We start from the raw sequence: 25,733 nt of genomic DNA on the forward strand, positions 1-25,733 counted from the left end.
TTTTAACATAGAAGTTTAATCTTTGTAGTACAGGTAACTTTGTAAAATATATTTTGTATATTTTACGACTAACTTCAACAAGTTCCGTAAATACGTTTATAAGCAAGTCTATTCTGTTAAGTACCTACTACAGTAGACTTTCAATAGTGTGTTGAATTGAAAAAAGACAGTTGTTCATATTATAGATTTTTTCACATTAATTAATGTTATATCTTATATGTAATAAGATTCTATGATTGCCAAAATAAATACGAAAAATTGAGCATTCATTAAACAAACTCATCTAAAGCCAGTTCTGGTCGGGGGGATAATTTTTGCCCAGAAATTTCTGAAAGCGAATTATTAACTACGTACCTAGCTAATTGTAAAGCGAATATGACTGCGAGGAAGTACCAAATAAAATATTTTTTTTCTGCAATGGTGTAATCGCACCATCAAAATTTCGATTTTTAAGGTCGATGAGCGTTAGTTTCTGTAATCAAAGGTTTAGTTTCTTCACAAATACAACGTTATTGAGTATTCAATTAATGTAATTGTCACATTAAGCGGAGTTTCCGTAATGCAATCTTCACACTATCACGAGTCTACTGTAATATGTATCGATTCAGTTAAATAGCTAACATACTTATTAGGTGTATGGCACATGTTGAAAAACTTACTTAATATGTGCCAAAATAGTTAGTTATTTTTCTTTTTGGTGATTAATCAATTATACATCATTGTAATTCGAGATTATCACTTTTATGCTTCGTTCTCTATATAATGTGGTGTTTATTTCTTCAGTGTTTCGAGTCTTTTTTGTCTCTTTTACACAGTAGAAGGAGCCATTACTGTCTTTTCTGTTTTATTATAAGTTTTTCACTTCATCAGTCCCAATATACTTTCGTATGAACCCGATATGAGCGCAAATAAGGCAAAAAGCATGAGAGCTATGTTCTTCCAAAGTTTCCATTTTAGCGTTCCAAGCTCACCTTCCCAGGAAATGACAGTGTCAACAACAGCTGGGATGAATATTCCAAGCATGGAAAGGCAAATGGATCCGACTAAGCCAATGATTGGTTCTAAGTCCGGCACTAATGCAGCTACACCAACTGTCATAGAAACTAAGAGAGTTCTTAGTACAATTTGAGTTAAATTATGAAATTTCGTTGAAATATGTTTGCCTGTTATTCCCCAAGTTATCGAGTAAGCAACGTAGAACTGAAGACTGTAGGTGAAAAAGATGGCTAACGCCACTAAACATTTTACCACTTGGGCAAGTCTGTAAGAGAAAATATATTTAAGTATAAAATATATCCGTAAATATCTTGCTATGTCGTCACACTAAAAAGCAAAACGTAATCACAAGACGGCACATTAACTGTAATTATAAGCTGTAATAAATTTAAATATGACTACAATTTTATCTGGCATACTTTGTTATCGTTGACAAGCTAAAATGACCATTCGGTTTGCAATTATAATGCTACAAATGTGAAAAGCACCTTTTTTAGTTTTAGTGCAATAAAGAGAATGTATAAAAGATAAATTTTGTTGTAAAGTTTCTTATTTAATTAGCAGTTGTAATTAATTGCCACAAACCACCTTAAATATTTCACGTAAATAATAACTGTAATTAAGCAAAAATAAAAAATAATAATTCTAAAAGCGACTGCTCACATATATTTATTATACATCTGCACCATCTAAGAATCAACGTCCACATAATGCGAAACATTGTGAAAAATATTCTTAATTACCTTTTCAAGTCCAAAAAAATTTTTCCCCGACATCAGCACGCATCAGCAACGTTAAAAATAAGACTTTCCTCTTTGTTTGATACCGAACCTATTACACACATCACGAATTTGATTTATAAGTTACGTATGCGATCACATATTTTTGCAATCAGTTTAGGTACACTCGAATTAACATATATATGTAGTTAAAAAATATGGAATTGGGGAAATACGTAAGTGTATGTAAAATATTACGATAAATTTAAAATTATTAGTCTCATATTTCAATAATTTAATTGGGGTTGTACTTTTTCAATTGAAAAGTTTTCTTCCACCTTTACGGTAAATATATCTGTGAAAAATAATAATAGAGAAAGTTGAAGTATGTTCGAAATGTTTCTTCGATAATAGTGTGATGAAACCTTACTGTGGTGCGAAACTATGTATATATATAAGCATTTCATCAAAATCATGAATTACAAACTATACTGTGAGGTAAATCACTATAAAGTCTGGCCTTACATTTCATCAACTGGTAAGTTGTATGTGATGCTGCCTTCTGTTGCTTCTCCATACTTCAAGTATCCGAAGAATCCAATGACGCCATAGAGGACAACGACAGTAGCCATGGCAGTATTTAACACACCGGGACATCCCAAGAAATGATGGGGTTTTTTCATGTTGTTTTCGACCGGCATAACCAGACCAATTCCCTCCATAGCGAAAACGACGGTGCTAAGGAAGAGCGGAATTCGCGAAATAGGAGCCATAAGATTTTTGCCTTCCATTGTAAAGGAACCGTTGAACATATAGTACAACGTGATGGCGAATGAAATAACCAAGAAGATATTGGCAAGCATGGAAAAGGGCACCAAGTATTTCAATTCTCTCACTTGGCAAATCAATATCAGTAGGGGTAGGATGATTACCATGTACATCTGCACGCTCCAATTTAAATCGGGGTAATAATAATCAACTAGCTGCAAATTTAAGAAATTATTTTTTAAAATCGAAATTCTAAACAATGTAATGGTGGAACCCATTTTTGGGCCGTAATATACATATCTATACCTAGGCCCTATCTTCTGATATATTTTTAGTTCGCTTTTAGGTTTAGGTATATTTGTCTCAGAACCTCAGGTCGTGAAACAAATTTGGGCTTTTATTTATTTAACCACAAAATTTAAGAGGACGAAAATATTATTGTGAAACGAAAATCGTAGATCATAGATGATTTAATAACAACACTTTCTTTGCAGAGATCAAAATCTCCCCAGACAAAATTATTTAAAATAAAATACCAAATATATAACGTATTAATTATCATATAATTTAAGGATTTGTTCTTTTGTTAACGAAATAAGTTATTCCTTGAAAGTTATCTAACAATCATTTAAAGCAATTGGAGGCCCTAAGTTTTTGATAGACATAAATGTACAATTCAGAATTTGACTTTTGCAAACTTATTACTGTATGATCATATACGAGTGAAATTTTTAGCATTATGCTGGTAATCGTTTAAAAAAAATAATTTCAGTATCTATTTTTATCAAAAAAAAAAAAATGAGTGAAAACAACAATTTATTAAATCTTCACCTACTAATCCATTTTTGCAGTATATACTTGTTACTTTGTACGTATTATGATTAATTAATATTTATCATAACAGTTGTGACTGATAATCTTGATTAATAAGTACTTATCACGGCAGAGTTGAAATGCATTTTAATTGAAAAATCACCTTATTAATAAATAAATGTTTGATCTCTGTAATATTGTTATATGTATGTTACTTATAATCTACTTGCTAATATTTTGTGGTAATTGCGGTTAATTCACTAAACCAAATTAGTTTTGTCGTGAATCACTAATTTTACAGTAATATTGTTCCTATATGTGTAACTTGCTGACTTTATTGTGATTGTTTGAGGAAATTCCTGTCAGAAGAATCCTTCGGGTTATGCAATAAAAAAAGTTAAATAAACCAGTTTGAATCTCGCTTTATAGCAAATTGGAAAATTTCCAGAAGCTACTTTACTGTATAATTGATATTGGTGCAACTTCAACTACAACTTCATTTCTTCATTATAGGAGCTGATACATTTAGTTGTACGGTGTGATAAAAAAAATTAACATTTATTTGTTTAGGTATACATATATGTAGATACAGCGAATTGTCTTTTAATGTCGTTAAATTGACGCAATGTTTCAAAGAAATTCTTAAGACCATGCTGTATTTTTATTACATTCAGTTAATGTTAAAGTTATTAAAATCGTTAACTTTTAACTTACTTGTTGGATAGATCCTGATACGAAAACGACATACACACATATTCCCATGTAATATGTCACCACTAATGCAATGTCTACTGTCACCCTGAAAAATTTCCATTATATATTTCAGGCACATATACATACATCAGGAACGTAGCCAAAAATTAAGTAAATTAACAAATATTAATTAAGTACAAAAAAGTGGTAGCTGCTTCAATCATCATGAATGCACATGAACTGTTTTTATTTTTGTAACTTTGGAAAGAGAGGGTACAGAACTTTTAGTAAATATATGTATTATTTTGTAAACGTAAATGTTACATGTTTAAACTGAAAATAATTGCTTTACGATAGCATTTGCGATATATAAATGTTTTATAAACCTGTAAAATTTTTTATTCGTTTTTAAAGTTTAAAGCAAAACAACATTATACCATTTAAAAAATAAAAATACGCAAAGATAGCATTATTTTTAGTATTTTGTAGGTAAAAGCGGTGTGAAAACCATTAAGTTATACTGTGTATGCGTGATATTTTCTTAAAATATACCTGGCAGCTGGTGCAAATCTTTTCAGATTTTCCGGACCATATTCGAAAACTGCTTCGGCAGTTTCCGAGAATCCAAACGATGGAGTCTTCGCCTTCCTACATATTTTATGCGATGCCTTAACCTGAAACAAGAAAACCCATTCTGCAGAACCAGTTTTTCTTTTGAAACTAATTAGTTTTTCTAGAAAGTGCTCCACTGAACCTGAACTAAAATTTAATGCCATTGGCCTTTAAAACTCATACATATTACACATCCTACAAGAACTATGATTCATTTTTATCGGTCATGCAGTTTACCAACCCTTCGTGCTTTTCTGCATTTAGTATTTACCATTTGAAAATAACTAATTGAGAAACAGAATTTCAGAAAAGGTTTTCTTAACAACGGTAATCTTTAAGGGAAATTGTTAGCAAGTTTTATCAATTCAGTCAGGGAAAGTATACATAGTAGGAAAAGTGTTTAAAACTTTTTCAAGGCTTTTTGTGTTAATGTGTCACAAAAATTCTCAATTATTTTAAACTTATTCTTGAAAGTTCTTAAGTCTACAAACCTAGGCGAAACGTCGGACGTTGTTTTAAAAATTAATAAATATATATAGTAAATATTGTCCTTTACCGAGACGAAAATAAATCTTTCTGTCCCTTAGCAACAGAATTTTTTTTGATAAAAGGTACCCTATATCTTTTTATGTACCCCTGACAATTTGTGTACAAAATTTCATGATGACCAGCTGAGTAGTTAAGACGTAAAATCATAACAAACAAACAAATAAACATACAAACGACAAACTCACATTCTCATTCATAATATTAGGATTTCATTTAAATAGGACACAGGACAGTATGAATCAACTACTGTAATTAGCAGCAGTTTGTATGTTGTTGTCATAAGCCTAATTGCGTAGTCGTGACCTGATTGTTATGCGGCCATCGGCAATTCTAAATTGATGTTGTCCTTAAAAATGTTATGACACGTGGACGGCGATCAGGATCACAACAAAAGCGTGTAGAAAATAATATCTACTTATTAATTAAGAAGTATTTTTAACAAAAAACAAAACAAAAACTTTTTAGTTTACAGGATTTCGTATATTTTTAAAGAAAAACATAATAAAAAGCAGGTAAATATTATCCACCAATGATTTTACTATATATTTGTATACTAATGAAAGTTGACATTACTTGAGTTAGACTTTTCATAAAATTGCGCATAAACACATTTTTGCTCTTATGTCTTATCTGAAGGTATTTCGGTGTCAATTAACTTTTTTTCTATGATATACCTTTTATAAATGCGAAAATATCATCAATATAATCGGTTAAATAAAGGTGTTATGTATTAATGAAAAGTCGGTATGTTTTGATAACACGTAATCAAAAAATTATCTCACATCAACTGTACAATTATGTTCTACATAGATACAATGGTTTTGTACTTTTTTATTTTTGTAGGTACCTACAAGTAACATATGTTTTTTATGATGATCGTAATAGACGTTAGTACCATCAAGGCTGCAAACCTATAAATTACTATTACCTTTCCATGTTTATATCCCATATAGAGACTTATCCATTCAAATTATTTATTGAAATTGTAATTATATTCATGCTGGACTTCTGCAAGGATAGTCTGCAAATGTATCCTTGTAAGGTAAAGTGACGATTGATTAGAATCATAAATGAAGAAAAAGGTTGTTGTTAACTTAACTGCTTAAAAATTCAAGAATACGTGAAATAGATGCAAAAGTAACTTTTACAGCGAATTGTATTTAATAAGTACAAGAAAATCTATTGCAGTATGTAGGAACTCCCACTAAACGTTTTGTGGAATGCTGGGTTTTAATTATTTACCTATTCAGTTAAATTTAAGAATTACGTAAAGGGCCATTTAGTAGCAGATATGAGAAACTTACCATTTTTAGAAATAAATTTAGTTATCAAATAACTATATCTCATCCCACTACAGTGGTTAATTTTTTATATATGTAATAATCAAAATGTAAGCGTTTCGGAGTATTACCGATCTATCCTAAGCTTGACTAACACTTTTAAGTAAATCCCTAAGTACATTCTATGACTAGAGGACCAGGCTAGATACTTACGGAAAATACTTTCGATTGTGATAGTTCTCTACATGTAGATCAAAAGTTTCAATGGGCGCTAAGTCGTAAAAACTCATCTTTTTGAGATTGGATCCCTTAAAGTTGCATTCTTCCTTAAGGACTTTCAAGGTACAAATACATGTGTATTATACGTATTGAATACGTTCAAGTATACATATATGTGTATATATTGATGAGTTTTTACGACTTTTGAGTTACATGCCGAGAACTACCAGAATCGAAAGTTTCAAAAGAGTTTGAAGGAGAGCTACTTTCGTTAAGGATCTAGCGGGGTCCTTTCAAATAAGGATATCTTAACCAACTGTAATCTCCAATAATCCATAAGTTCCAATAGTCGTATAGGATAAAAAAAAATATTGTCTTGCTCTGATTTGGAACTTAATTTTGGAACGCATTTGGGGGTTTACAACAAAATTGAAGAAAATCAAATTTTAATGAAGAAATATCTGATAAAATATTAGAAAGACAATTTTCTTAAGATGTGGATAGTGTCTACAGTAAAAAAGATCAGGATCAATTTGGTTAATTGAACTTTCTTAGTTCTAGAGATAGTTAATAACATTTCCTCATGTCATACATACATATATTTCTTAATTTTAAACTTACGATTAGTTATCATCATGTTTCAGACAGTAAATTTTAATCAAAAAACGTAAATTGCGAAGTTTTAGCTACTGTGGCGTTTCGTTTTGGTTTTAATAGTAGTAAAGTATCTCTTATCAAACCAAAAGAGATTAATGTGGCATGCTCATCAAGCTTTATTAATTAAAATTGGAAGGTCGTTAACCGTAGTTTATAGTAAAGTCTGTCGGTAGAAAGGGAGGTAACATTTATTTTTTGGGTTTTAATTTTAGACCATCCCTGTATAATTCTTATTGGATTTATCAAACATTAGGTATTATTTATTATTATGATTATCGCTATTATTATGTTAAATAGGCTTTCCATTGCTATAGGTTGTCGAGTGATACGAACAAGTAAAAAGTATGTAATTAAATTATAGTGAAAATAATTAGTTGCGTTTTGTATCTCATTATTATATTTTCATGTTAAAACATCCAGTTGAAGAAACATTCTAGACCACAAACAAAAAGCTTCAATTTTTATCAGTTTTATCATCTTTTTTCTCCTTATTCGCGACATTGTTTTACTCTTTTAATTCGAGAACTTTAATCTATTAATTAGGTAGGATTACTGGGAATATAAAAAAATGGTAGCTAATAATCGGATTAAAAATTATTATGTACTCAAAGTATATTGTAGCAATAGTGTAAGAACAGGAACGTCTGGGCTTTATGATAACACACGTAGGTAATAAAGTTCACGTCTTATCAAAATTATCTATTATTGTAGTTCTTTATCTGATTAAAATATTAAAGGTATTACCGTATTGTCACGATTGAAGTGAAATATTGCTCCAGCATTTAACTAATCATCCGTTTGTGACACCAACTTATTCAAAAAAATATTTCTGGTTCTAATTGAAAGAATAAAGGTTAACAGCAATTTAAATCCAAATTCATACTGTCTTACGTAAAATCCAAGTGACTTAAAATTGTTTCAAGGTTTTTTGTTATTGCAATAGCTAATGTATGAGTTTTCCTAGTTTCCCTTCGTTGCATTTTCGTGATAATTTCTTACTGATACACGGATGTAGCTACTGTAGGGTTTGAACTTATACATTGAAAGTACTACTGTACAACTGTATTCAACTGTATATATCCTTTGACGATGCCTTTGCTTAATGCAAAATTATGACACGTTTTATTTAATGACACAAAAGTATCTATCTCTTTGTCCAAATCATGACTATTTCCGATTTTTTGCTTGATGAACATGCTAAATTACTTGGCTAAGAAAATTACATTTCCTGGCCAAGAGGCGGTGAAAAGGGGCATACACAACAGGGGAGAAAATAAACTTGCAGTCTGAAGTATTGTTTATTTTTTTTTTGTCTAGGTGCGTTATATAGTAAAATTCACGGAAGTCGGGTCGTTTTCTGTTATATCGAAAGTAAAATTTAAAACGATGTGACTCACTCTTGGCCTAAACAAAAATAAAATCTAGGTACGAGTACGACCCTGCATTTATGATCGTACTTACTTCCTTTTCTGCCAAGGCCTCTAACGCATAATAAATTCATGTGAGTATTTTGTGGCAATGTCATTAACAATCAGATTTTCAAAGCCAAATATCAGTTGTCGTAAAGGATAATTGTCAATAATGCAAATATTCATGAAGTCATTGAAAAAAATGTGTTTTATCAACATAATATGTAACAAACTAAACAACAATAAGGATTTTAATATTTTTAAATAGTCTTATAGGTGTTTAGAAGGACGACCTCCATTTGTGACAGTTACTGACGCACTTATTTTTAAAAAAAATATTTATAAACCGCGAAAAGTTTCTACACCATAAACTTCTTGGTTTGACCTGGGTCCTTTATTAGAAGTGAAAGAGTTATTTGCTATAAACAGGCACTTTTATTTTACTAGCTTGAAGTTTTTTTTGAAAGGAACTTTTGTGCAAGTAGTAAACAAATTCTATTTCTTATTGGAACATGTACTTCTACACGGAATGTTCTAGAAATCCTTCAAATTTTTCCGTTTTCTCATCAACGAAACGGAGCATAAAGATGAACGTAGCGAAACACATTAATAGAAAATCAATTAACGGTATTGAAGTGATTTTAAATTATTTGCCAAATGTTTTGAAAAGAGAAAGTGCAAAAGGTTTTTCATCGATTGTCGTGTACATTAATTACTGAATAAATTGAAATCATTTTCTTATTTCTGCAGTTAATGAAACTATATTACTATTAATAAATAAACAATATACTACTTAATAATACTAGCATCCATAATTTCCATCAACTTTACTTGGAAAATGATACAATTGTAGATAAAGAGGAATGATTTATAAATTATTTTCTATTTGTAATACACCCACACATTTTTAATGAAGCAATTAACAGAATATTTTTTCAGAGTAAAATTTTCATTTAATGAGGCTGACAGTTTGGCAGAGTTTGAGTACGTCTTTCAATATTAATATTTATTTTTGATGTAATTTTAATGCTTTGTTTAATTTGACGCACTATTAGTTCTACATTCAACAATATATCTGTAAGAATAGGTACTTTGAAACTGTCTCTAAATCATGTCCTAAATCAAGCTCTCATATAAGAAAGCCCAAAACTTTTTTCAATATGTATGTACAAGTACATGCATTTTAGTAACTGACGTATTCTGATTCTTGATTTCTGACGTTCATAAACCGTAGAACATGGCAACATTCAGGAAAGTAACTATTAAGAGTATTTGCAAATAAAAAGGTAAACTTTTTAATCAAATCTTTAAATAAATATTATTGCTACCGTTTTGTAATAAACTGTCCTAGATTCTTAAATAACAAGTGTTTGTTACAATATTAGACCAGAGGATAACCAGTCAAACACTTGACTTATTTGCACATTCTTTAAGTATTTCACCTTTAATACGTAAGTATAATTAATAAAACGTTAGCTAGATGGAATTTTCTTACTGTTTGCTAGAGATAAGCTACAATTCTTAAAAAGTTATTTAGGAAAAAAACCTGTTTACTTCCTTAATATTAGATACTTATAAATTTATATACTGTCTTCTATCTAACATTTACATACATGATATATGCACATTCTGTAATAAGTTATGAAATTTCGTTGAAATATGTTTGCCTGTTATTCCCCAAGTTATCGAGTAAGCAACGTAGAACTGAAGACTGTAGGTGAAAAAGATGGCTAACGCCACTAAACATTTTACCACTTGGGCAAGTCTGTAAGAGAAAATATATTTAAGTATAAAATATATCCGTAAATATCTTGCTATGTCGTCACACTAAAAAGCAAAACGTAATCACAAGACGGCACATTAACTGTAATTATAAGCTGTAATAAATTTAAATATGACTACAATTTTATCTGGCATACTTTGTTATCGTTGACAAGCTAAAATGACCATTCGGTTTGCAATTATAATGCTACAAATGTGAAAAGCACCTTTTTTAGTTTTAGTGCAATAAAGAGAATGTATAAAAGATAAATTTTGTTGTAAAGTTTCTTATTTAATTAGCAGTTGTAATTAATTGCCACAAACCACCTTAAATATTNATAAAATTTTCTTTAAAGAAATTATTAGCTGCCCCAAAAATGCGAAAATTTTATTAATTTTTATTTAAAAATGCTCGACTGTTAATACTTATCTTGTATTGCAAAGCGGTTTGTTCTCGTTTCGTACCTTCTCCTTTTGTACCTTACGCGAAAAATTATAGTTTCGTATCTTATACTTTTATTACCTAAGCCGAAGGATAGAATTATGCTCATTTCGTACCCTGATGAGGTCAGTTGTACCTAATTACACAAATATCCTAATTATTTTGTTTTCTGTCTCCAAAAAATTTTTGCCTTGACTCAATAATTTTCAACCTTTATTAGAAAACAATAAGATTCCATCTTCGGTCACACTATCTTAAAAAATAAACTCTTTGTATTTTTCAGGAATAACAATTTCCTTTCCATGCTTTGAAAGATTTTGAATCCCTAGAAAACTATGTCAAGCGAAATTTATTTCCATACATAAAAAACAACTTAATTACAGTCAGTATTCAACCATAAGGCATATCAACATTTTGCATCCTTAAAAAAGAGCGGCGGAAATTGAATTTACAAACATAATAAATAAAAAAGGTAATTTATGTAATTATCATTACAAAAAATTATAGCCATCATGTACCTATTCCAAATGATGTTATATATATATATATACATATGTACAAATGTACATTCTTGTTAGTGCTTCTAATTAAGAAATTCATTTTATTCTTATATGTAAATTTAACGACAGTTCCATATACAAACAATCCTTACATAATAGGTGATTAAATTTTGTTATAATCTGCATTTGAATATATGTCATTTTTCAACAGTATTGTTTTTCCTGATCTCTTATTCCTTAAAGTTAGTTTTTGATTTAAAAAGTTTTCTTCTTTAAAAAAAAAGGTTCTCTTTTGACTACAAAGCTGGCACAAAAGATGTATATATTTGAGTTTTACTCCAGGATGGTATTGCAATTATCATAACACACAATTACTCTTTGTTTGTCAATATGTTTTGGTTTCTAAAACCTTTTTGATCTTTTAATACCGTAGGAGTATTGTGGATAAGTACTGCAGGTAACAATATAACAATCACGATACAAATGATATTTTACTATAAAATCCTCTGCTTAAAATGATCGCCATAATCAACTATCTGATATTACAACCAAGGCCTGAAGTTAATAAATGCAATTACTTGCTCAATACCTACCAGTTATTTTATGGTTTTGTATGGATTCAGCCTTGCCTGCTTTATACACATTGACTTCGTGGAATGACACATGCAGTCATCAATACCGATTTACATTTTGTAAATGTCATACTTATTACCTTTTTATTATTAACTCACAAACAATAAACTGTACTTGCAGTAGTAAAAAAGAGGACAAAAAATTGTTTTTATGTAAACGATGAAAATAAAAATATCATTACGAATTATAACACGTAAATTACATGTTTGTGACAAATGTGGGTCATACTAAAGTCAACTGCCAAGTGACGATGCAAGAGGCATTATTACCGCAAGTTAATTATCGCGGGGGATTCCCAACATGGAAAATATTTCTTTTTTCTTAATCCCTTGTCATGGATATCAAACGAACAGTACGATGATTAGAATAATTTGTTATAGAACTAAGACAATATAAAAGAAACGAATAAAAATAATGCATTAAAATTTTGAATACAAATTTCCCGGTGTTCCCATCAAATAAAGGGAGTAACGCATATTATTCGAAAAGTCCTGTACAAAAATATAAAAAACTATAGTTATAGGTTTTTTCATGTTGTATGTAACAATTAATTGTTCTACTGTTGTTTTTGTGATGTATGTCGTACATAATCTGTAAGTATAAATTATAAAAATTGCAATAAAAGAAAGAAGTAGTTTTTCTGTAAAACAACGGTTAAAATACATTTTTAAGTTAACACTATATCGAAATGATTTGCTGTGCAGTCATACAATTGTTTCACAGTCTAATTTACATTTGTTTGTTTATAAGATCACAGTCTTATTCGAGAATGGCGTTTTTGCTCAAATAACCTTTCATTATCATTTGACCGAATGTATATCTTTCGTTAGAAACGATCAGAATGAGACATCATTGTAGCAAAATGGCTTTCGGTATTTCGGTCGATTAATTTTACGTGTAGTTTCGGCTCGATTTACGCTAAAATAATGGTTAAAAAATGTGCATAACTGCTAAAGGATATTGTAGTGGGTGGTTTATGTAAGTACTATGTTATATATTAAGTGATAGTTAATTATATATGTATATTCCATTGCCTTATATAAATTAGCAAAGGAAGTACTTATATCCTTTTATTGCCTTTATTAAATGTAGCGAGGTTTCAAGATACTAAGCGATCAATTTTTCATTTTTAAACGATAAAATTATTATCTAAATATACAGTATTAATTGTTTAATCCAAATATTTTGTTATTATAGGTATATCATTTTCTAATACAAATAAATATACATAATACAAATCGATCAAATTATCAGTTATTATTATCATTAATTAAATGTGCAAACAGGTCCTGGAATACGAAGGTTTGAGTATTTTTATGCGAATAATTAACATTTGTTTAATCATATTTATGAAAATTTACAGAAAATCGGATTATTTTAGGCCAAAATGGGATTAACCGTAAGGTACATTTGTTTTAATACTAAATACATCAATAACTATACTTTACCTAAGTAGGCACTTTACTTTTTTTATTTATCTGTAAGATTGAAAAACTGCTTCCTTTGTTCTTAGTAACATTCTTTATATAACAAATGACAAAAGAACAATACGTTTAAGCACTTTAGGTACTAATTGCTTAGATTTGTTAAAAAATAGAATTAACAGCTTAATTATTGTACCTACTCTATTATGATAAAATGAGTAAGTCACTGTACAAATCGTTTATGGGTAGAACGATTGTACTTATTAATGAAGAAATTACTAATTTACTCTGGTTCGATTTTTTAGTTTGGTTCTGTCTTTATCAGGCATTATTATTATTAATTTCATATTTGGAAAATTATTATTAAAATGAATTAATTTTTTGAGGAAACTAACGAAACGTTTTGAAGGAGTATTTATGTAATTTTATTTTTCAGAACAGAAATTCCATTCGAGGTGGTTGTTGATCCAGCAGAAATTCGGTAAGTTTTTCAAATGATATGAATTTATTATGTGGTTTCAATATTTTGTTTATTCTGATACATCTTTGGTGCTATGTTTATTCGATATTCAAATTAAAATATATCCGTTTCGCATGTGTGGAATTCGTAATGAAAAATACAGAGTGGAAAACTTCTTCCATAAATGATAGCTGATAATATATTTAGTATAATCTTGTAGGCTTTCACGGCCGGAGTCTATACGATGAAGATTTTCCGCACTAACGAGCCGTGGTCTAGTGGAATTTTTATTTCTTCCAGATATTTCGTTCGAAACTGCGCCCAACATTTTCAATGGAGACGGTGGTGGTTGCTTCGTAGTATTCTTCACCATCAACCACCACCGTCTCAATTGAAAATGTTCGGCGCAGTTTCGAACGAAACGTCTGGAAGAAATAAAAATTCCACTTGACCACGGATCGTTAGCCCGGAAAATCTTCATCGTATAAAATATTTAGTATCTAGTAGTAAACAATCCGTAATTCTACTTCTTGCATTTAAATGGTTTCCAAATAAATATAAAAACATCGTACGCTGACGTAATAAGAAAATAGTTAATACTTTTTGCGATAATGTTTTGAATTTCGTTCAAGGTAGGCATTGTCCGCATTCCAAAGCGGTAGGTATAATTTGTATTCCTCGAGATGATAATTTTTCATACTTCGTACACTAACAAAAAAATTTGTTAAAATTTGTATGACAGTATTATAGATACATCTGTTATTATAAAAAGACAACAACATATTTTTAAAAACAAGAAATTGATAAATTTTCCGCAAAAATTACTTCGAAAAGTATTTTCTATTTTATTTGTGTGAGCATAAATCTTCGTATCACCTTCACTGGATACATACCTGTTGTATGCGTATTATGTGTGATACAACATTCACTTTCATTGACTTATAAACGATGTAATACTTTAGCAGGTAGCAATTAATTTGTGTAATAAGCCAGTGGATAATATTTGTTTACTTTATGCAAATCATTTGCAAAAAAACTTGTCCACAAAAGTTTGCATACCCATAAATATTAAGTGTTATTACATAAAACCATCGAACTCGGTATTTAACGTAAAACGTTTTAAGTCAACCGGTTGGAACTGGTAATTTGAGGTCACAGATGTCTCGTCGTATATTATTTATAATAAAAGGTAAAAAATGTTAAATAGTCCTATTGTTGCAAATCCTGTCCCGTTGTAAAGTAAAATATTTTCCATTTATTCCCCTTTGTGATCTCTGATTATTTTCGTATTTTATAAAAATCATTAACGACATTGATGTAGTTTTTTCAACCATCATCAAATTGTTTTAAATTTGTATTAAATAGAAATCAGAAAAGGTAAATACACAAATTATTTCGATCAGCGCCTTTTGTAATTAGGTAGCGCAGAGGAATTTGTCAAATAGGTAATTGTTATCAGTTATTGGTAGGAATATAAGACAGTGATTAAAGACAATAAACTTACCAATATGTGAACGCAGTGGGTACAGACGATTCCTACAAGAAGGGTTCCAATAAAACCAAAAAGAAGACCACCATTTTTGAAGGCGTTTGGCATAGCCAAAATACCTGTACCCAACGAACTCTTTAAAAGATGAGCTAAAGCCCCGAATGTTCTGAAAACAATAAAAATAATTATCTTTATGATAAATGTAAATCAAAAATAGTATAGGGAAAGTAAGGAAAAATAAAGTAGGGAAAGAGTGAATATAAGAATAAGGGACGAAGAATTAGAAGAAGTGACCGAAAAAGCGAGATAGGTTGGTAGGGCACCTTCTCAGACATGAAGGACTAGTTAGAAACATATTATAAGCAGGAAAAAACGAGCTGAGAGGAATAGAGGTAGACCTAGATTGGCTTACAGTTCACAAATAATTAAAAGGATGTTGTAGTTTTAGGGAAATGCGAAGATTAAATCAGGATAGGAGGTGCGTGTTCAATCAGTCTTAAGACTGACGAGTTTATGATGATGATGATTACCTTTATGGTATACAATACATTTTTTATTGTACTATATTTTTAATTTGTGGAATTTGTAGTTTAAAACACACATAATAGTTCACGTTTAGCGAAGGGTATTTTTTATTTTACCTATGTGATTTTATATTTTTTTTAATGAACTCATCAATTGTCATAGCAATATTTGTTTAAATGGTCTTATTAAGTAGGAGTTTCAATTGCGGTAATCTATACGAATTTATGAATGGGTAGGTCCAAAAATAGTTTATTGGTCAATAAACGCTAATAGATTAAAGTACAATAACTTATGTACAATAGCGTTTAAGTACCTAACGCATAAATCAATAAAGGCTGTAAATAGTTGTTTCGCAATCCAAGAAATGAATGAAACTAGATATATTATAAAACATAACTTTGTTAACTAGAAAAAAAAAAAGAAATTTACCCTATGACTACATTTAGTTATTTAGAACTTGTTTTAATTTTAAGGACTAGGGAAAAATTGTAATTTATATCATTAAGCAGCGCCGTTAGGTAGGCTTTTACAGGCAAAGTTTTTATTAATAATCCATTAACGATGGATTTATAACAATAATAATAACGATAATTTCTTATAAATACTTGACTCTGGGCTATCCTCTGCTTTATATCCGCACTACTTCTACTACCGTCCTGACTTCCTAGATACCTATAAAATCAGTTTTTTCGTCTCCTATCTTTATATTCGCACTTTCTCTACTTTCTCCTCCCCTGCATACCAGTATTTTTGTTTTAGTTTTGTTTATTTTCTTATAATAATGTTTTGTCAATACCGCTTCCATTTTATCTCTAACTCCTCTTTGCTAGACTGCTATATATTCTGCAAATGTATGCATACTAATCTTTTGCCCCTATATATCTATCCCTTCAGTTGTATTGTCTTTAATGATGTTGATCGCGTCTTCGATGTATAGATAGATTTGACATGTAGACACATTTAATTAGGGCGCTATTATTTATTCAACTTTTGTAATTTTCGGGGGTGAAAAAACACGACCCTTCCTATCAACTACGCACCTGAATAAATTTACGAAAAGAGAATCTGACAATGTATAGAGATCCACTTGCATAGGTTCATTTGCATTTGTGTGTGCCGTTGTCGATTAAAGAAAGATAACAATTTTACAGTTTTGTAAGATTTTGAATGTTTAAAAAGAAAGTAGACCGGATCATAGGTATATAGTTATTTATATTCATTCCTTCTTCTTCTTCTTCTTATGTATTGAAATAAATTATTTTCTTTGAGAAACTGCAGCAGCATGCATGATTACTGATTAGTTTCGAAATCCTTATTGGTTTTCTTTTACTTTATGGCTGATTGCATTATGTTGCAAGACTCAAGAGACAACAAAATAAACGAAAGCTATTTTAATTAGTAAGTAAAAGTAAACACGTGTTTGATCAGTATAGTAGATTCATTCTTACATCGTGTACCTTGAGAGATATTATGTAAGGTTTTAATCTTAACGATTATCTACCATATATTGCAGTAACTACATTTGTTTGTAATTGAATACACATTAAATTTAACAAGATAGGAAAAATTATTTGTTAGGGAAGATTTGACATTTTTCGTGGACACTTACGAATTCGGATGCTCCAATTGTCGATGGTCAAATGGGTTATAGTCATTGAGAGTTTCTTTACTGCCAACTGGTACCTTGACCTCGTTGCTTTCCAATTTAGTTCTGCAAAAGAATAGAACAATAAGATTCTTCAGATTCTTGCATAACTTTTGACTAAAAACAGTCACGTAAATATTAGAATTTTGATTAAGAAGAATGGAGTGTTTGGCGGTTTCAACGACCGAAGAATTTTTCAGTTAACAATGTTCCTCAGGGATTGAAGAGTACTTTTTTCTTTAGTCCCTGGTTGTTTTTGGCATTTAGATTTGAGATATTTAGGGTGCTCTATTTTCTACCAGATTTTTAACAAAAACAAAAAGTAGACAAAGGCCCCACTGTTAATTCTTCTATTTTTATGTCGGTATTGAACAATAACACTGCAGATTAGTGAAAACAATTTTATAATTTTACAAAATTCTCAGGAATCATCATAGCAATAACGATCAAGATCACAATGTGCTGAATGCTTCATTGTTATTGAGTTATTGTTTTGTTTGGATGTATGCAATTAAATGTAATTTTTCAAAGAAACATTTTCAAAACCGCAATAAAATAATCACACTAAAATTTTAAAAATGTATGGAGAAATATTTGAAAATATCAAGTCAATAATTTTATTAATTAGCGTTCTCCTTACTGTCCTTATTGTATTAGCAACATTCAATGTTGCTATTTGAACAATTTTTATGACTTGGTTTATTAGCTTAAAACAGCAATTCACTGATTTTGTAATAATACTCCTACTTGATACATCCTGTTTGTGAATCATTCTGTACATAATTATTCGCGTTTTTTCACATTTCTGGTCGAATAAGATCGCATTTATATCATTTTGATTTTGTTTGTTGAATGGTTATCGTAAAAATTAATGGACATAGTATAGTTATAATTTTGATCTTAATTAAAAAAAAAAAAGAATTTCTTGTTGTCTATGATAAGGTAGCAATCGTTTAAACAGATAAGGTAATTCCAGTGGTAAATCATGTATTACGATAATCTTTGAAACATGTAATTAATGATAAGTTTTATTAGGCAGGTAAATATATAGAAAGCACCTGCTGTTTAATTTTATTGCATCCATAATCCATATACTGGCGAAGAGATGTAAACCTTTTTTTTAACTGGGAGTTTGGCATTTAGGTTTTTTAATGATTATTTTTTTCGTAATACGAGTTCAAATTCTGCAAAAATTGCTAAATCTTGTTTTAAGTAGGACAAGGTAGGTATCTACCTATACGTATATTTTATTTTGCAAATACTCAAAACCGTATCGTCTGAGAGTGTAAAAATTTCCATTCGAAGATTTTATCACGTTATAATTTTCATTAAAATTTCGAGTATTTTTGAAAACAGATAAATATGGTTTGATAATTATTTAATAACCCATCCAAGTATCCTAAAAATTATGGTTCTTGTTTTTATTATTCATCTTTCTTCTTAGTTTAGATTTAGTTTAGAAATAGGTAAACATGGTTTGAATAATTATTTTTGGAACATTTTCTTGCTGTAATTCATTAATGTTTCGTATGTTAAAGTTTTGATTAGGCCTTCAGCATTCATTGAAATTCATTATACAAAACAACAAAGCATAAACAATAAANTTTAAGTAAAATTAAACCGATTTAAATTTGTGTAGTTTGCGTCAATTACAAATGAAAGGCTAATTTAAAAAATTTAATAAAAACCATATTTTAATATTTTGAGTTTAAGATAATATTGTATTTTTTGACCTTGCCATTGCTAATAATATTCATGAAATGTAGAAGATATTGTGCAGCAGTGGAAACTCACTTATAAAAAAATCGTCAAATTGCAAGGTTTCTGACGTGAATATGATGACGTCTTCAACCACAGGCTGTATTTTACTGAAGAACCTGTCTATATATACTTAATTAATTCAGAATTTCGTTATTGTTACGTTAGTTTGTTCGAATTAATAATTCATTGTGGATTGAAAAGGTTTTGTAGAAGTACAGAAAAAGGCGACAATCGTAAGATAAAAACTGAAGTGCCACTAAAAGGAAACCGATGAGAAACAATATGCTATATGACAAAATTTTTCCAATTTTTTTTATTATCAATGTCAAGTATTCTAAAAATCCCTGTTGCAATCGATTTTTTTGAAAAGAAGGAAAATTGACTGATACAAATGTAACTCACGTTCTTGTTAGGGATTACAGAATTAAAAATGAATAAGCGATATGTCAATCTATACTTAATGTATATGTATAGTGAAGAATTTTGCAATAAAAAAAGGCTAGGCACTGTATTTGTGTCACTCATAACGAAGGTCGCATTGTTGCCTTAGTTTCTGCACTTGTTTCTATGATGTAGTACCTACATACATTTTACATAAATTGTAAGATTATGTAACCCAGTTAGATAGACTATTTTTGTTGATATTCCATTTTATATTTTGCTATATGTTTTTTAGCCCTAAATATCTATAATTTGCATATTAAATATTTGCATTTTTTGGACTAAAATATAATGGTTTGACCTTAATTAAATGTTGATGTTCAGGATCATGAAGGGACAGAGATAGCTTTTATTCATCCTTAAAACGATTAAAATAATGTTGAAGATTGTAAATGACTAGAAAGCGTTTAAATCATCTATATATTTTACACAATAACAAAGAGTTCTTATTTATATTTATTGAAGCACGTTTTAAATGTATTAAAATTTTAACAAGAAAAAAAGAAAAGGTATAGGGTTTTAAAAGTTACATATTATTTTCTTTCTTTTGGTAATAATTTCACAAAATTTTCATAAATCGTGTACAAAATTAGTAGAGAGGTGTAACTTTAACCATAAAATAGGATAATAAAACTTTTCGGTAATTTTTGTTATAAAATATGATATAAACATCACTTTTACGTAATATTGTTATACTTGTTTCAATTTGATAATTTCAATTGTTTTCGAGAAAACTGCAGTTGAACTTTTCAGAATCTTGGAAAAGATTTTCAAATAATGTAACTTGTAATGCGTAATAATAAACAAATAGGTTAATAAAAATAACAAAACCTCATCCTATTTTTATGCTTTTTCTAATTCTACCAATTAAGGAGTTTCTGACATTAAAAAAATTTTGAAGTTCTGACTAATGCACATTAGGTATTATTATTAAATATTATTATTGCATGTACAGGTGCATAAAAATAGCTTATAATTAAGGGTCCTTTGTGGCCTTGACTGTCTACTTATTAACAAGTTTTTTTAAGTGTATGCCAAACAGAAACATGTTGACAAGTAAATTGTTATTGAACCTGTGTGTAGGTGCTTTTTAAATTCTTTTTTTTATTTAGTTCTCTAGTGAGATATTTCAAAAAATATTTGTATCTTCAATAAAAATTTAGAATCCTTGACATTGTAACTAATAACAATGAATTTCTTCTGTGTGGATCCACTGCTTATCTATGCACATAAAGCCGCCGAAGTTACAGTAATTTCCATTTTAAAAACACTTTAAATTCGTTATTGCAACAGTTACACCAGTGAGTACTTATACATTTTTTTTGCCGACATATGCAATGATTAAAAATTAATTGCTTTCTCAATTCCGAAAATTTTAAGCTGATATATCAGGTATCAGTTGTTGAAGTATCCTTTTAAAATTGTGTATATCTGTTATAATTAATTATTGCACTTACGTTGAACTGAAGTTGTCGATGGTGAAGGTTGAAGGATATTTTTCTTTCTCCTCGGTCATTTCGCACTCAGTTCTGAAAACGAAAGAAAAAGATAATAGTCACGAAGTTCGTTCCCCAAACCACAAAATACGCCGAAAAGTAAAACAACACTGCCTGAATCTTAATTAAAACGGAAAACTTGCTTTAACTCGCAATGATCTAAAATTGTTTTTCTAGCAAAAGTGAAAGATCAAAGTATTTATTGTCACTAGGTATATCGTGAGATTTAAAAAACTGTTTTCTTTCGGTTGACTTAATATTTGTGTTGCATGAAAAGAGAAAGTATATACAATGTACCTACATAAGTACAAAGACAAGAACAGTAGATACGTCATAGGATGCAATTTTGTTATTAAGTAATAATGTATTAAATCGTCATTACATAAAGTTGTTTGTTTCAAATAAGAGGTAGGCACTTTAGAAGCACCATGAAGGGGCTGCTTTAAACAAAATTTGCAATGATCACTTTTACGATCCACAATGTAGGAGTATTAACAAATGTCATAGGTTATTATTAATAATTAATTCATAAAGTACTTAAGGTGTATTTCTTTACATAAATAATTGCCCATTATATATTAGCAACAATACAAATAATGAACGTTTAGTAACAGTTTATTTATAAATATGTATTTCGTTTCTTAATGTATGTTGCTTTTGGAACGATGAAATTTCATGAAAATCCAAGGTACGGACTTGAGTCGTCATCTTAGAATTTCAAAAATTTTCCTTAATCTTTTGTATTAAAATAAATAGTATGATTTAGTCTACAATCATTGGGACGGAAAGTAACAGTTATAATTTTGATTTTTAAATATTTAAGATATTATTTTATTTACAAAACCCATTATTTATTCTCTATCTCATGAAAGAACGAACTAACGTCACTGCAGGCAGATGCAGAAAAGTACGTAATATTGATGATCTAATAGTAGTAGTAATGTCCTTAACTTCATCATACGGAAATTGGTAGAGGTAATTTAGATCGGTATGAACCTTGGACTTGGGTTACGTAAAGACAAAACTCTTCTCGTTCATTGGTTTCAGCCAATTTCTACCACCTAAATACATCCACCCTTATTATTTACAGTCCTATAGTAAGGAACACGAATCACATTATTTGGCCCAAATATTAATTTGAAGCCAAATCCCAAATAGAAAGAAAATGAAGTTTTGCGTCTCATTTAGTAAACTTAGTATGGTTTTGGTTTAATTCTTACATTCACAACATCCAAGAAGAAAATAAACAAAGCAGTACTTTTCATATTAACTTTCATATGTCAGATTATTTCAATTGGTAGAAGACAAAAGTCGTTTTGCATTTTTTATCGTGTTAGCCTTGAATTAAAATGAAACAATATTGCTAGTCGTTAGCTATAGTTGTTAGTGATAGGCTGGTCGTTGATAAATAAAAATAAAATCATTAATGGCACGGGGTAAAACCTTATCCTACGATTCATACAATGTTTTTAGTTTACTGTTCCCTAATTAGCCGTTGTTTCTTTTTCTTATGTTAAAACTACGTTTATGGTTTTGGTTTTGTCTAAAGGCCGTAGAGGTTTCTTTGATTTCTCTTCATAGCGGCGCCGGGCGCGTGGAATGCCGATCCATGCTTCACGCGCCGTGTAAAGGTCATGTTACATGACGCGTGAATTGCCGATCCACGCTCGTGTAACATGACCTTAACATCGCCTAAACTTGCTTACAATTTAGCCAAGTTTCATCCGAATCAAAAAGACAAAAATTACTTTTATCTTAACTATAAATTGAATTTATTAGTTGATTGATTTAATTTAAATTGTAATATAAAAAATTTGAATTAAAAGCAGATGTAAATATATCTAGTTGCCTTTATTCCTAATGGCATACCGCTCATCTGTCCACGAAACGACTGGCCAAACACCTGCCAGTGTCCTTNTAAAAGCAGATGTAAATATATAGAGATTATTACAGTTTACTTAGTAAATTCCAATGTTTCCTTCGTTAATTTAGTAATTTACAACTAAATCTATTCTCCTTAGGTTGCATACGAGTGAAAAGCCCCTTATTGATTCTTTTCACAATTCATTTTTCTCCGCGATAGATACATTTACAAAAATATTAACTTTAGTGTATTGTTCAACTCAACAATTATTTCAAAAGCTTTTTCATTTGATTTTCACGTGTATCTGCGTTTTATCACGATTTTTCGTTCGTAATTAATAACTATGTATACATATCAATCTGAAAATGATCTATTGATTGAGGCCATACATCTTCCGACAAACGTAGACATATCGAAGCAATTTAAAAAAGTCTTTATTGAAAATTACTGATAACATACAATATTTTTGCGTCACCATATCATTTAAAACTATTTTGAAGTAGATGTAGCAACTAATTTTCGCTTAAACAATTGAATTGATAATACAGGTACTTGACATTTATATTTCTATCGACTCGAGAGAGGTATCTTTTCCATTGCTAAATATTATTACTAATTTTGTTTTACTATTTGAGTAAAATTTAGTTTATAATCAAAATTATGTATTTATTATACTTATTTGTTGCACGTATTTGTAACTATTCGTAAATTAGGAAGACGTTATCTTAATTTTTATTCTATCAATTTTTAAGACACTATCGATCTGAGTCTACTGGGTGTTTAAAAAGCCGTCGGTAGTTCTTTAATTATAAGCAAAGCATGATCGTCAAAATGCTTCATGAATTTAGAGATATTTGTCTGTTGTGCTTACGAGGAAAACATGAAAAAGGTAATTGAAAATTCAGTAAGTTTTGTTATTAAATTTAAAAAGAATTATTAGAATTTAATTTTTTAATAGCATAGCCTGTTATATTTATTTTAACCAAGGGGTTCGTCGATATCATTTGGTCCATTGCTACTACCTCCTATTTATGATCCTGCTATCGAACATTGACATTTACAACACATCCAACACGTCAAAAAATTGGTGAACATCCTTTAACATCCTTTAATTGGATGTTTAGTTATTCAACTAATTACAAATTTAGACCTGCGCAGAACACATTATAACATAGCGATATGTTTATTAAAAGGTAAACCAGTGTTCTTAAGTATAATATGTGTTAATTAATTTCGAGCTGCAAAAATGTGCTTATGTTATAACGAAAACTAAAAAATGATTTGCTTTGGTATTAAAATTTCAGAAAAGATCATGGGCAAATAATTGCTATTTACTGTTCATTATAATCAGACACAGTTGCACTCGGTAATTATTCACGAATCAACAAAATTTATTAAATTATCGTAGATCACTGCACCGAGTAAATTTAATATTAAATACCTTAACATTAACACAATAGCCTCACCTTATCTCATTCGCTAAATTGTAATAAAATGTAAAAACGCGTACCTATGTATAATATGGGATTAAAAGATGTTGATGCAACATTTACGTTATAAAAGGTAGCAAACAGTAAACGATTATTAAGCCTTCATGGAAATTAAGCAATGTGAACCTACTATTTTGCTACTTTTTTTACTTAAATTGATTGATACACTTGTATAATTTAATTATATTGTACATTAGCGATTAACGATTAATCAGTTACATTAAATTGCCGTCGAAACTTTTAATTAACTTTTATCATGATAAGCAATGACTTCAAGGCGCCCTCTTCCCCCTCTTATCGAAACAAATTTTCCGAAGTTAAAGGTATACACCTTACGATTTTCGATTGTAATAAAATTTTGTTTTGGTTGAAAGTAGAAAGCAAATATATTGTGGAATTATAACAAAAGTATAAGTATAACATTGTTACGTACCGTTATTTAAAGTTCCAAAACTTTTCAAGAACGTCCGAAATTTTGATTTAAACACATTAAGTTTGCGTACGTAGATGCCGGTACACTTAAAAATCACTACTGAACGAGTGCTAATTAAAAGGAGAATGTACAAAGGTATAAAGAGTAACGAATAAAATGTAGCACCTGAGAGATAGGAAATATATATAAGTGGGGAGATCAACCAGATACTACTTACACTTTCGGGGGAACACTGTGTGCACTATCTGTCTATAATGTTCTTATATATTTGTTTGTTAGAACAAAAGCTAACGTTAAACGTTATATCTGCCATATGAGTGCATCGCCTTTTTATGTCCCGAGTTAGTCAAACAGAAAATAAACAAATTACACAAATGTATTTTTTGAATTCCAGGTACTTTAAAATCCTTATTTATATGCGGTAAAAAAATAATGAGAATTTTTGCTTTTTTTAAATAAAATGTTTAACGTGACTGAGAATACTAATTTTGAGCATTATAAATTATTTTTTTTACACATATAGATACTTTTAAATATTTAATATTCTGCAGAAGTACGGCCGTTTTTTTTGGCGTTCATTTTTTGCACATTGTAGTACGTGCACAACAGCTTTTCTTCTTGATGCTTTTCTTATAAATGATTACATCTTTCTTC

General features: G+C 29.6%; 2 protein-coding genes across 3 annotated transcripts in view; one reads left to right on the plus strand and one right to left on the minus strand.

Annotated features, from left to right (window-relative positions):
• Window positions 1-25,733, plus strand: part of LOC108733301 (pinopsin) — a 96,151-nt gene that overhangs the window by 49,418 nt on the left and 21,000 nt on the right. The window contains exons 1-2 of one of the 2 annotated variants that reach the window (XM_025975990.1): window positions 11,497-13,029; window positions 13,912-13,956. The gene's annotated coding sequence lies outside the window, so the exon portion shown is untranslated. Of the gene's footprint in view, window positions 1-11,496; window positions 13,030-13,911; window positions 13,957-25,733 lie in introns of those variants that run through there. The other variant, XM_025975991.1, reaches the window with a different exon arrangement.
• On the minus strand, window positions 790-25,313 carry LOC108733353 (proton-coupled amino acid transporter-like protein pathetic). The gene is made up of 8 exons (XM_025975984.1): window positions 25,080-25,313; window positions 21,254-21,325; window positions 17,559-17,660; window positions 15,440-15,590; window positions 4,542-4,663; window positions 4,011-4,095; window positions 2,241-2,698; window positions 790-1,261 (listed from the first exon to the last, which is right to left on the minus strand). Exons 2-8 carry the CDS (start codon window positions 21,310-21,312, stop codon window positions 859-861), a joined length of 1,380 nt encoding a protein of 459 aa, XP_025831769.1. The 5' UTR covers window positions 21,313-21,325; window positions 25,080-25,313; the 3' UTR covers window positions 790-858.

The sequence above is a fragment of the Agrilus planipennis genome, unplaced genomic scaffold, assembly GCF_000699045.2.
Source record: "Agrilus planipennis isolate EAB-ADULT unplaced genomic scaffold, Apla_2.0 scaffold12, whole genome shotgun sequence".
Classification (NCBI taxonomy): Eukaryota; Metazoa; Arthropoda; class Insecta; order Coleoptera; family Buprestidae; genus Agrilus; species Agrilus planipennis.

Bases quoted from the DNA above. Each gene is read 5' to 3' on its own strand.
- LOC108733353 (XM_025975984.1), bottom strand. From the start codon at position 21,312: ATGACCGAGGAGAAAGAAAAATATCCTTCAACCTTCACCATCGACAAC. The intron at 2,699-4,010 runs GTAAGTTAAAAG...TTAAATTTGCAG, and splicing joins TATCAGGATCTATCCAACAA to CTAGTTGATTATTATTACCC. The intron at 1,262-2,240 runs GTAAGGCCAGAC...TTTCTCTTACAG, and splicing joins AACTTACCAGTTGATGAAAT to ACTTGCCCAAGTGGTAAAAT.